This window comes from Somniosus microcephalus, chromosome 12 (genome assembly GCF_052327205.1).
Source record: "Somniosus microcephalus isolate GS21.2 chromosome 12, FLI_Smic_1.0, whole genome shotgun sequence".
NCBI lineage: Eukaryota > Metazoa > Chordata > Chondrichthyes > Squaliformes > Somniosidae > Somniosus > Somniosus microcephalus.
The window spans coordinates 55508737-55521327 of record NC_140998.1 but is presented as its reverse complement, the minus strand read 5'-3'; the positions used below and the strand labels follow the sequence as shown (position 1 = coordinate 55521327).

The window sequence follows — 12591 nt, the reverse complement described above, 5'->3', positions numbered from 1 at the left end:
TGTTCATCTTTATTTAAAATTTATATTGCTTTACGCTTGAACCATTTGTGCATTAAAATATTTGGTAAAAACCCATAAGCTGAATAACTGTAAAAAGAGATTAAACTGTAAAGTATGCTTAAGTGTTTATAAATTCAGAGATGAAAGCAAAGTTGTTTAATGGTGTGTTAAGATTATTTCCTCAATAGCTTCAGAATGCTCAAAATACATTTATGGTCACTCCCAGATGGTTTAGCTAGTACTGCCCAATGTGGTACAACAAACAGACCAGGAAAGCCAGAGGTCTGAGACATAACCAAAAAGATCTTGCCAGTGTGGCATTTGACCTCAGTGTTCCCAGGCAAGGTTTTGGGAAGGGAGAAAATCCATTATTCACAATCCAAATAGCTATCCAGTGACATCCATTCAAAATTCCACATATTCGTATCTAGTGCGGACTGGGGCTCAGTTGTGACAACACCTATGATCAAAGAGCCGCCGAACATTAATTATCTCGCTCACTCGCACATGCAGAATACCCACTTGGACATGGTTCCAAATGGTAACAACAACAAAAAACACACTTCCAGGAACGTGAGAAAATTACATCAACTTTCATTTTTTTTCTAAATAATGATATAACTTCCTTCGAACCAACTTCTTCTAGCATATTGAAACATATATTGCAGATGCTGGAAGTAAACAAAAAAAGAGAAAATGTTGTAAACACTCAGTGTCAAGCAGCATCTGCAACAAAAAAAGGGAAAACTTTGATGTTTCTGGCATAGCCTTTCATCAGAACTGGAAGATGTTGCAGATGAATAGCTTAGCATAATGTTTGTGGAATGCTCAAACACTTTTGAGGTTAAGTAGATTTCCAATTAAAAATGGTTTTGCTTATGAAGCATTTTTTTTAGTGCCTGGAACAGAAAAGAACACAAAAGCCCCCAGTACAAAGGCTCAGTAATATATTTCTCAGGGCTTAAAGCAAGATCTTATAAATAAATCTGTTTAGACATATGACAACTAGTTTTGTGAAGGAATGTAATGTTTGCAGTCATAACTGCAAGTCCATCCTTTAGAATTGATATTTCTTAATTATTGCACTGTATAATTTGTCTTTTATTGTGACTACATGACCTTGTATGCACCACAATATTTTCTGTACCTGAACAAAACCATATTTCACTAGTAGCTAATTTAATTCAACTCCAATTCATTTAATCAGAACCATAATTACTAATGTAAACTACAGCACTGCAGTTTCAATTTAAATTTCTCTCCTTTACACAAGTTTTTGTTGTACCTCGACAGCAGAAGAAAAAAAAGTGAGTCTTAATAAAAATGTATCAACAGTTTTGGAATAAAGCTAGTTTACTATAAAATAATGCTACTATAATGAAGAGAACAGAGCTAATTATAGGAGGAAAGTAAAGATCTTAAACATAGTTTAAAAGTTTAATTGAAATTTTGAAATCCAAATTCACAAATCTGTTCTACTTCAAATCAATGTTGAAAATGATGCCCAGAAATTAGATTGCAAGAAAAAGGTTGCTAGTGGATGGAAGACAAACTGAAATCCAAAGTCAGACATTTTTCTATTCAGCCAAGATTACACTTAAGTCAAATAATTTCACTCCATTCTCCAAAGAGAAAATAACACTCACCTGTAGATAAAAAGACTGGATAGCAATCAGCTCGGTTCCCAGAGGAACAACAAACTTCTCCACATGTCGCTGATGTGAGTAGGGCTGGATGTCCAGGGAATCTTCAGACCTCACCTCTAGATGTGAAATCATCAGGTTTGAAAGGACTTGTTGTACAGCCTGTCATAATAACACGAACAATTTTATATACAATAGTATATGGCTCTGTCAAACAGCACGAGTACGTTATAACTCATTGTATCCCTCACCTCACATCCCCTCCAAACCCTTTCAACCCACTTCTGTGTCCATCTCTTCGGAGAACAAATCTCTCCCAAGTTGCTTACAACTGAACTTTTAACTCCCAACTGCCTATCCTTTGGCCCTCCAAGTTGACACAATATCTCTGCAGTTGTCAATGTGCTCAATCACTCCACCTTTGCTGTCCTTGTCTACCAGAACTGGCTGGTTCACATCAAGCTCCATCGGACTTCATTCTCCATTACCCGAGTATAATCCTGGAGAGCAAACATAACCTCTACCTTCTTTTCCCCATTACCAACCTTCGCTTTAAACCCCTGTAACAAGTGCAAGGAATTCACGGACGTCTTCATCCATCTATCCATTCAGCATCATTGTCCCCCATTCCCACCAAACCAATCTACCCCTAGATCCTCTGGCCACGCTAGCCCTGAACCCCATCGCTTTCTCTGGTTTGTTTCCCATCTCCTCCCTTGAGCTCATCTCGCTCGTTTGCCCTACCTCCTGCCCCACCTCGATATTGATACATTTAAGGGGAGGCTAGATAAGCATGAGGGAGAAGGGAATAGAGGGTTATGCTGATAGAGTTAGATGAGGAAAGATGGGAGAAGGCTCGAGTGGAGCATGGACTGGATGGGCTGAATGGCCTGTTGCTGTGCTGTATATCCTATGCAATTCAATGTAAACTGCTGACCACACCTTCCCTTCCTAATCCTTATGTTAACTGACACTGTAAATGGTTCACTCTCCTCAGCCACTTCCCCCATTTCAAAACTGCATTCATCACTTCCCCTCAAAAAACCTTTGACCCTTCTGTCCTTGCAAATTACTACCCAACCTCCAATCTTTACTTCCAAAGTCCTTGAACATGTTGTCATCATTAAGACCCTTAACCAACTCTCCTGTAACTCCCTTTTTGAATCTAATCAGGTGTCCACCCCTCCAAAAACAGCACCCAGTCACAAACATTTTCTGTGACTGTGAGGCATTATTCCTCTTTGACCTGTTTGCAGCCTTTGACATGGTGAACCACACCATCTTGCTGCAACAATTTTCTAGTGTTGTCCAGCTTGGAGAGACTGCCCTTGTCTGGTGCCATTGTTGCCTATCCAGTCACAGCCAAAGCACCTTCAACAATAGCTTCTCTTTTTACCTCCACACCATCACCTCAAGCCTCCCCCAAGGGATCCATTCTTGCTCTGCCTTCTTCCTCAACTACATGCTAATCCTTGACAGAGAGTCAGTATCCACTGCTGACAACACCCAGCTCTACCTCTCCACTACCTTTCTCAAACCTTCCATTGCCTCCATGCTATGAGACTGCTCGTCAAACATCCAGTCTTGGATGAGCAGTTATTCCCTCCAGCTAAAACACTGGGAAGGCTGAAGCCATCATCTTCGGTCCTCACCACTAACTCCATCCTACTCTCCAGAGATTGTTTGCAACTATTTGACCACAAGCAGAGCTTCCAAATCCATCACAAAGACCAACTATTTCCACCCAAGTAGCGTCACCCAACTGCCACTGAAACCCTCATCCATGTCTTTGTCACCTCCAGACGCGATTATACCAATGCACTCGTAGCAGCCTTCCATCCTCCTCATCCAAAACTATGGTGTCTGTAACAAGTGCTGCTTGCCTATAACCCATCTTCACTGACCTATATAGTCTTGCAGTCCCCCAACACCCAAAATTTTAAATGCTCATCCTCATTTAAATTCCTTCTGTGGCCTCACACCCTCCCCATCTCTAACCTCCTGCAGCACTGGTTCACTAATGTCCTTTAGGGAAGGAAATCTGCCGTCCTTACCTGGTCTGGCCTATATGTGACTCCAGACCCACAGCAATGTGGTTGACTCTTAATTGCCCTCTGAAATGGCCTAGCAAGTCACTCAGTTGTAATAAACCGCTACGAAACACAAGAAGAAGAATGAAACCGGACGGACCACCTGGCATTGACCTCAGCACCGGCTCACCCAGCCCAATGGACCCTGCAAAGTCCTCCGCACCAACATCTGGGGACTTGTGCCAAAATTGGGAGTCTGTCCCACAGATTAGTCAAGCAACAGCCTGACATAGTCACATATCACAGAATCATACCTTTCAGCCAATGCCCCAGACTCCTACTTCACCATCCCTGAGTATGTCCTGTCCCACCAGCAGGACAGACCCACCAGAGGTGGTGGCACAGTATACAGTCGGGAGGGAGTGGCCCTGGGAAGTCCTCAACATTGACTCTGGATCCCATGAAGTCTCATGGCGTCAGGTCAAACATGGGCAAGGAAACCTCCTGCTGATTACCACCTACCACCCTCCCTCAGCTGATGAATCAGTAATCCTCCATGTTGAACACCACTTGGAAGAAACACGGAGCGTAGCAAGGGCACAGAATGTACTCTGGGTGGGGGACTTCAATGTCCATCACCAAGAGTAGCTCGGTAGCACCACAACTGACTGAGCTGGCCGAGTCCTGAAGGACATAACTGCCTGTCTGGGCCTGCGACCGGTGGTGAGAGAACCAACACGAGGGAAAAACCTACTTGACCTCGTCCTCACCAAGCTACCTGTCGCAGATGCATCTGTCCATGACAGTATTGGTAGCAGTGACCACAGCACAGTCATTGTGGAGGCGAAGTCCATCTTCACACCAAGGACACCCTCCATAGTGTTGTGTGGCACAACCACCGTGCTAAATGGGATAGATTCAGAACAGATCTAGCAGCTCAAAACTGGACATCCATGAGGCACTGTGGGACATCAGAAGAACTGTATTCCACCACAACCTGTAACCTCATGGCCCGGCATACATCTCACTCTACCATTACCATCAAGCCAGGGGACCAATTGGTTCAATAAGGAGTGTAGAAGAGCATGCCAGGAGCAGCACCAGGCATACCTAAAAATGAGATGCCAACCTGGGGAAGCTGTAACACAGGACTACATGCATGCTAAAAAGCAGAAGCAGCATGCTATAGGCAGGGCTTAGTGATCTAACAATCAATGGATCAGATCAAAGCTCTGCAGTCCTGCCACATCCAGTCGTGAATGGTGGTGGACCATTAAACAACTAACGGGAGTAGGAGGCTCCATGAATATCCCCATCCTCAATGATGGTGGAGCCCAGCACGTGAATGCAAAAGGCAAGGCTGAAGCATTTGCAACCATCTTCAGCCAGAAGTGCCGAGTGGATGATCCATATCAGCCTACTCCTGAGGTCCCCACCATCACAGAAACCAACTCGATTCACTCCACGTGATACCAAGAAATGGCTGAGTGCACTGAATACAGCAAAGGCTATGGGCACCAACAACATCCCGGCTATCGTGCTAAAGACATGTGCTCCAGAACTAGCCGTGTCGCTAGCTAAGCTGTTCCAATACAGCTACAACACTGGCATCTATCCAACAATGTGGAAAATGCCCAGTTATGTCCTGTCCACAAAAAGCAGGACAAATCCAACCCGACCCAATTACCACCCCATCAGTCTATAAATCATCAGCAAACTGATGGAAGGTGTCATCGACAGTGCTATCAAGCGGCACTTACTCACCAATAACCTGCTCACTGATGCCCAGTTTGGGTTCCGCCAAGACCACTCGGCCCCTGACCTCATTACAGCCTTGGTCCAAACATGGACAAAGGAGCTGAATTCCAGGAGGTGAGGAGAGAGTGACTACCCTTGACATCAAGTGTGGCATCAAGGAGCCCTGGTCAAACTGAAGTCAATGGGAATCTGGGGAAAAACGCTCTACTGGCTGGAGTCATAGCAAGCACAAAGGATGATGGCTGTGGTGATTGAAGGTCAGTCATCACAGCCCCAAGACATCACTGCAGGAGTTCTCAGGGCAGTGTCCTAGGCCCAACCATCTTCAGCTGCTTCATCAATGACCTTCCCTCCAACATAAGGTCAGAAATGGGGGATGTTCGCTGATGACTGCAGTGTTCAGCACCATTCACAACTCCTCAGATAATGCAGTCCATGCCCACATGCAACAAGACCTGGACGACGTTCAGGCTTGGGCTGATAAGTGGCAGGTAACATTCACGCCACAGAAGTGCTAGGCAATGACTATCTCCCAACAAGCAAGAGTCTAACCACCTCCCCTTGCCATTCAATGGCATTACCATCGCCAAATCCCCCACCATCAACATCCTGGGGGTCACCATTGACCAGAAACTTAACTGGACCAGCCACATAAATACTGTGGCAACAAGAGCAGGTCAGAAGCTAGGTATTCTGCAGTGAGTGTCTCACCTCCTGATTCCCAAAAACCTTTCCACCATCTACAAAGGCACAAGTAAGGAGCGTGATGAATATTCTCCATTTGCCTGGATGAGTGCAGCTCCAACAACACTCAAGAAGCTCGACACCATCCAGGACAAAGCAGCCACCTTAAACATTCACTCCCTCCACCATTGGCGTACCGTGGCTGTAGTGTGTACCATCTACAAGATGCACAACAGCAACTCGCCAAGGCTTCTTCAGCTGCACCTCCCAAACCTGCGACCTCTTCCACCTAGAAGGACAAAGACACCACCACCTCAAAGTTCCCCTCCAAGTCACACACCATCCTGACTTAGAAGTATATCGCCGATCCTTCCTCGTCGCTGGGTCAAAATCCTGGAACTCCCTACCTAACAGCATTACGGGAGTACCTTCACCACACGGACTGCAGCGGTTCAAGGCAGCGGCTCACCACCACCTTCGAGGGCAATTAGTAATGGGCAATAAATGCTGGCCTTGCCAGTGATGCCCACATCCCATAAACAAATTTAAAAAAAACTACAACCCTCCCCCCAAACTCTCCATTCCTCTGACTCCAGCCACTTGTATACCTCCCATCCTCTCTTTGTCCCCACTATTGGCGGCTGTACTTTCAGGCACCTAGACTCCATGCTCTGGAATCCCCTCCCTAAATGCTTCCCCTCTGCTTCAAGGTCCACCTTAAAACTGAATTCTTTGACCAAGCTTTCCCCCCTCCTAAGAATTTCTTTTTTGGCTCTGCATCCATTTTTTTCCCCTTACATCTCTGAAGTGCCTTGGAACGTTTTTCTAAATTTAAGGTGCTACATAAATGCAAGTAGCTGCTATTGTGACACAAATTATTCAAAATGATAAGGTACAAAGTAGTCTTTACAGACCAGTTGAATTCCTATTTAAGGTAATGGTAGTAGGGCTGCGGTTTCGAGCCTCATATCAACAGATGCTCATTACTATATGCAAAGATCTCTCAGGCAACTATAACTAAAAAAACACAATTGTTTGACCAGCCTTGGCATTAGAAAATCTTTACATACAAATAATGGAGCGGTCCCATGGCACAACTAGTTGGTGTATTCATGCAGAAAAATCAAAGCAGTAGGACAGAGGTAAATCATCGGCAATTCCTACACAAGATGTTGCTCGTAACAACCCAGTTAAGGTTGGGATATGTCAATTAGAGATTGGAATTTTGCTTTAACCTTGTATTTTTAACATCCTCCAGCCATAGGGTCAGTAGGACCCATTTGGTAGCACTTCAGTCAGAAGACTGTGGGTTTAAGTCTTACTCCAGGCTGGAGCACATAATCTAGGCTTATACTTCAAGACTGTACTGAGCAAGGTGCATTATTACAGGTGCCATCTTTTGGATAAGATGCTAAACTGAAGCCCTGTCTGCCTGTTAAATGGACATCAAACAGTACCAGGAGATATTTGAAGAACAGAGTTCTTCTGCTGTCCTAGGCAACATCCTTCCATGAACCACCATCAAAACAGATAAGTTGGTTATTATCTCATTTGCTATTTGTGGGACCTTGCTGTGTCTACATAACAGTGATTACAAATCAAAAATAATGAATTGTCTGTGAAGCAATATGGGGCATCTAGAGGACCTGAAATGTACCAGACACCTCTCTCCAATCACCTGCTCACTTGTGCAATCACAATCTACATTAATGATCTAGACCATGGTGTGGCGAGCACTGTCCACAAGTTTGCGGATGACAAGATAATCTATGCTAGTATTAGTGCTGGGGGGGGGGGGGGGGGGGGAACTACAATTTGATCTAGATCCTAGCTGGTGTCACTTAATGTAGATAAATGCAGATCATGCATATGGGCAAGGCTAACGCTAAGCATGTATATACCATGTTTTGGTGGGGAAGGGGAACCTATTACATTACGGTACACGTCTCTGAATACCATGAGACAATTGCGATAGCAAATAGAGTACTAAGATGTACAACAAAAACAATCAGTATAAGACTAAAAGAACTGTACTGTCCTTGTAGAAGATCAGGGATATGGTGCTCAGTTTTGGTTTGCTCACATGGTGGCTGATGTAGGCCCCAAGAAAGGTTCAAAGGGGAACCAGTGGAGTGAGCCCTAGTTTAAAAGCCCCTAGTTATCACAATAGGCTTATAGAACTGGATCTTTTTATTCTAGGAAAACTTCAGGGAGATTGAATTCAAGTGTTTAAAATGATGAAGGGCCTAGACTTGACTCCCTCCTAAATAATTCCACAGGTCCTTCGAAAGGCCCACCAATTCACTCGTCACTGCCTCCTAGCTAGCAGCAACCCAAATTGCCCTACCTTACTCTCTTCCCCACCCTAAGTGCCTGCTGCGAGCTAATCTTGCCAACCTCCTCCCTGCCCTGCCCCTCTGGACTACGCCAGTAAATTAGGTATCATCGCCCATCTCTGCATTTCCCTTCAAATCTTGATCGACCTTATTGTGGACAATCATATTGACATCATGGCATTGACGGAGATGTGGTTGAGGGGTGATGACCAATGTTCCCTCTAATTATTTTTGTACGGAGCAGGCCATGAACTCCTTTGAGCGCGACCTTCTCGTCCATGGGCAACTTATACTACAACAACAGCAACAACTTAAAAGCATATATACAGTAATGCCATATTGCCACCCCAACATCTCAAATCATGAGACAATCAGAAAAGGTTTGATACAGGATTAACATAACTTCTCTGCTTTTAAATTCTATTCCTCTAGAAATTAGGCCCAGTGCTTTATTTGCACTTTGATGGCTTTTTTAACCTGCATTGCTACTTTTAATGATTTGTGAATCCATACACCGAAATCCCTTTGCACCTCGACCCCATTTAGATTCTTATTTTCCAAGGAGTAGGTAGCCTCCGTATTCCTCCTACCAAAATGCACCAACTCACACTTATCTATATTGAAATACATTTGTCATTTACATGCCCATTCTGCAAGTTTGTTTGTGGTAGAATTAATTAAAACCTTTTAGTTCGTCATGTACAAACTACTTAAAAAAAAAAAATAACTTGTCAAAAATGACTGGGATATAAAAGAACTTTTAACACTTCAAAAACTTGTCAGTTAAACGGTTATGCGTCGACAAACAATCCAAAAACCCAAGGCGAGCTTCTCCAGGCGTATCTATTTGTGCAAATAGCATTCATTTTAAAGTTTTCAACATATTAGCCCATCCCTCATGTCACTATAGCAATGGCTACACAAGCAGCAGTTTCCTATGGCGCTGATGTGCCTTACGTTCACAAAAGTGATTAGAATATTAATCACGATGCAACCAGACAACCAACAAATATAAAGTGCTGTAGTTCCCCTCCTCTCTCTCATCCGTCTACCCCTCCCCCTCGCTCTCTCGCCCTCCCTCCATCCCCGCCCACCCTCCCTCCGCCTCGCTCCCCCTCGGCCCCGCCTCGCCCGCTCCCCCTCCGCTCCCCCTCCAGCCTCCGCCGCGTCCCCCTCCAGCCTCCGCCGCGTCCCCTCTCCGCCTCCACCCTCTCTCCGCCGCGCGCGCTCTCTCTCCCTCCGCCTCCACCTCGTTCTCTCCCTCTCATTCTCTCTCTCGCACCGCCTCTCCTCTCCTCCACCCGCCTCCGTCCCTCAGTCTCTTCCCTGCCCCAGCCTCTCTCCCCCCATCTCTCTCTCCTCCCCCCCGCCCCTCTCTCCCATCTCTCTCCTCCCCCCCGCCTCTCTCTCGCTCCCTCTCTTCCCCCCACCCGTCTCTCTCTCTCTCTCGCTCCCTCTCTTCCCCCGCCCCCCCCGCCCGTCTCTCTCGCCCCCGCCCCCCCGCCCGTCTCTCTCGCCCCCGCCCCCCCCTCTCGCCCCCGCCAGTCTCTCGCCCCCGCCCCCCCCGCCCGTCTCTCTCGCCCCCGCCCCCCCCCGCCCGTCTCTCGCCCGCTCCCCCCCCGCCCCCTCCCCCCCCGCCCGTCTCTCTCGCCCCCTCCCCCCCCGCCCGTCTCTCTCGCCCCCTCCCCCCCCGCCCGTCTCTCTCGCCCCCTCCCCCCCCGCCCGTCTCTCTCGCCCCCGCCCCCCCGCCCGTCTCTCTCGCCCCCGCCCGTCTCTCTCGCCCCCGCCCCCCCGTCTCGCGCCCCCGCCCGTCTCTCTCGCCCCCTCCCCCGTCTCTCTCGCCCCCTCCCCCGTCTCTCGCCCCCTCCCCCCCCGCCCGTCTCTCTCGCCCCCTCCCCCCCCGCCCGTCTCTCTCGCCCCCTCCCCCACCGCCCGTCTCTCTCGCCCCCTCCCCCCCCGCCCGTCTCTCTCGCCCCCTCCCCCCGCCCGTCTCTCTCGCTCGCCCCTCGCCCCCCGCCCGTCTCTCTCGCCCCCGCCCCCCCGCCCGTCTCTCTCGCCCCCTCCCCCCCGCCCGTCTCTCTCGCCCCGCCCCCCCGTCTCTCTCGCCCCCGCCCGTCTCTCTCGCCCCCTCCCCCGTCTCTCTCGCCCTCCCCCGTCTCTCTCGCCCCCTCCCCCGTCTCTCTCGCCCCCTCCCCCCCCGCCCGTCTCTCTCGCCCCCGCCCCCCCCCGTCTCTCTCGCCCCCGCCCGTCTCTCTCGCCCCCTCCCCCGTCTCTCTCGCCCCCTCCCCCGTCTCTCTCGCCCCCTCCCCCGTCTCTCTCGCCCCCTCCCCGTCTCTCCGCCCCCTCCCCCCCCGCCCGTCTCTCTCTCGCCTCCGCCCCCCCGTCTCTCTCGCCCCCGCCCGTCTCTCTCGCCCCCTCCCCCGTCTCTCTCGCCCCCTCCCCCGTCTCTCTCGCCCCCTCCCCCGTCTCTCTCGCCCCCTCCCCCGTCTCTCTCGCCCCCTCCCCCCGCCCGTCTCTCTCGCCCCCTCCCCCCCCGCCCGTCTCTCTCGCCCCCTCCCCCCCCGCCCGTCTCTCTCGCCCCCTCCCCCCCGCCCGTCTCTCTCGCCCCCTCCCCCCCGCCCGTCTCTCTCGCCCCCTCCCCCCCGCCCGTCTCTCTCGCCCCCTCGCCCGTCTCTCTCGCCCCTCGCCCCCTCGCCCCCGCCCGTCTCTCTCGCTCCCTCGCCCCCCGCCCGTCTCTCTCGCCCCCTCTCCCCCCGCCCGTCTCTCTCGCCCCTCTCCCCCCGCCCTCTCTCTCGCCCCCTCTCCCCCCGCCCCTCTCTCTCGCCCCCTCTCCCCCCGCCCGTCTCTCTCGCCCCCTCCCCCGTCTCTCTCGCCCCCTCCCCCCCCGCCCGTCTCTCTCGCCCCCTCCCCCCGCCCTTCTCTCTCGCCCCCTCCCCCCCCGCCCGTCTCTCTCGCCCCCTCCCCCCCCGCCCGTCTCTCTCGCCCCCTCCCCCCCCGCCCGTCTCTCTCGCCCCCTCCCCCCCCGCCCGTCTCTCTCGCCCCCTCCCCCCCCGCCCGTCTCTCTCGCCCCCGCCCGTCTCTCTCGCCCCCTGCCCCCCGCCCGTCTCTCTCGCCCCCTCCCCCCCCGCCCGTCTCTCTCGCCCCCTCGCCCGTCTCTCGCCCCCTCGCCCCCCGCCCGTCTCTCGCTCCCTCGCCCCCCGCCCGTCTCTCTCGCCCCCTCTCCCCCCGCCCGTCTCTCTCGCCCCCTCTCCCCCCGCCCCTCTCTCTCGCCCCCTCTCCCCCCGCCCGTCTCTCTCGCCCCCTCCCCGTCTCTCTCGCCCCCTCCCCCCCCCGCCCGTCTCTCTCGCCCCCTCCCCCCCCGCCCTTCTCTCTCGCCCCCTCCCCCCCCGCCCGTCTCTCTCGCCCCCTCCCCCCCGCCCGTCTCTCTCGCCCCCTCCCCCCCCGCCCGTCTCTCTCGCCCCCTCCCCCCCCGCCCGTCTCTCTCGCCCCCTCCCCCCCCGCCCATCTCTCTCGCCCCCGCCCGTCTCTCTCGCCCCCTGCCCCCCCGCCCGTCTCTCTCGCCCCCTCCCCCCCGCCCGTCTCTCTCGCCCCCTCGCCCGTCTCTCGCCCCCTCGCCCCCCGCCCGTCTCTCGCTCCCTCGCCCCCCGCCCGTCTCTCTCGCCCCTCTCCCCCCGCCCGTCTCTCTCGCCCCCTCTCCCCCCGCCCCTCTCTCTCGCCCCCTCTCCCCCCGCCCGTCTCTCTCGCCCCCTCCCCCGTCTCTCTCGCCCCCTCCCCCCCGCCCGTCTCTCTCGCCCCCTCCCCCCCGCCCGTCTCTCTCGCCCCTCCCCCCCGCCCGTCTCTCTCGCCCCCTCCCCCCCCGCCCGTCTCTCTCGCCCCCTCCCCCCCGCCCGTCTCTCTCGCCCCCTCCCCCCCCGCCCGTCTCTCTCGCCCCCTCCCCCCCCCGCCCGTCTCTCTCGCCCCCTCCCCCCCCGCCCGTCTCTCTCGCCCCCTCCCCCCCGCCCGTCTCTCTCGCCCCCGCCCGTCTCTCTCGCCCCCTGCCCCCCCCGCCCGTCTCTCTCGCCCCCTCCCCCCCCCGCCCGTCTCTCTCGCCCCCTCGCCCGTCTCTCTCACCCCCTCGCCCCCCGCCCGTCTCTCTCGCCC

General features: G+C 52.7%; 1 protein-coding gene across 2 annotated transcripts in view; it reads right to left on the bottom strand.

The window, feature by feature from the left end:
* fancm (FA complementation group M) overlaps positions 1-12591 on the bottom strand; it is a 133019-nt gene that overhangs the window by 101238 nt on the left and 19190 nt on the right. For both annotated transcript variants that reach the window (XM_086002919.1, XM_086002920.1), the window contains exon 4: positions 1647-1805. In XM_086002919.1, coding sequence (XP_085859045.1) covers positions 1647-1805 — 159 coding nt within the window. The remainder of the gene's footprint in view (positions 1-1646; positions 1806-12591) is intronic.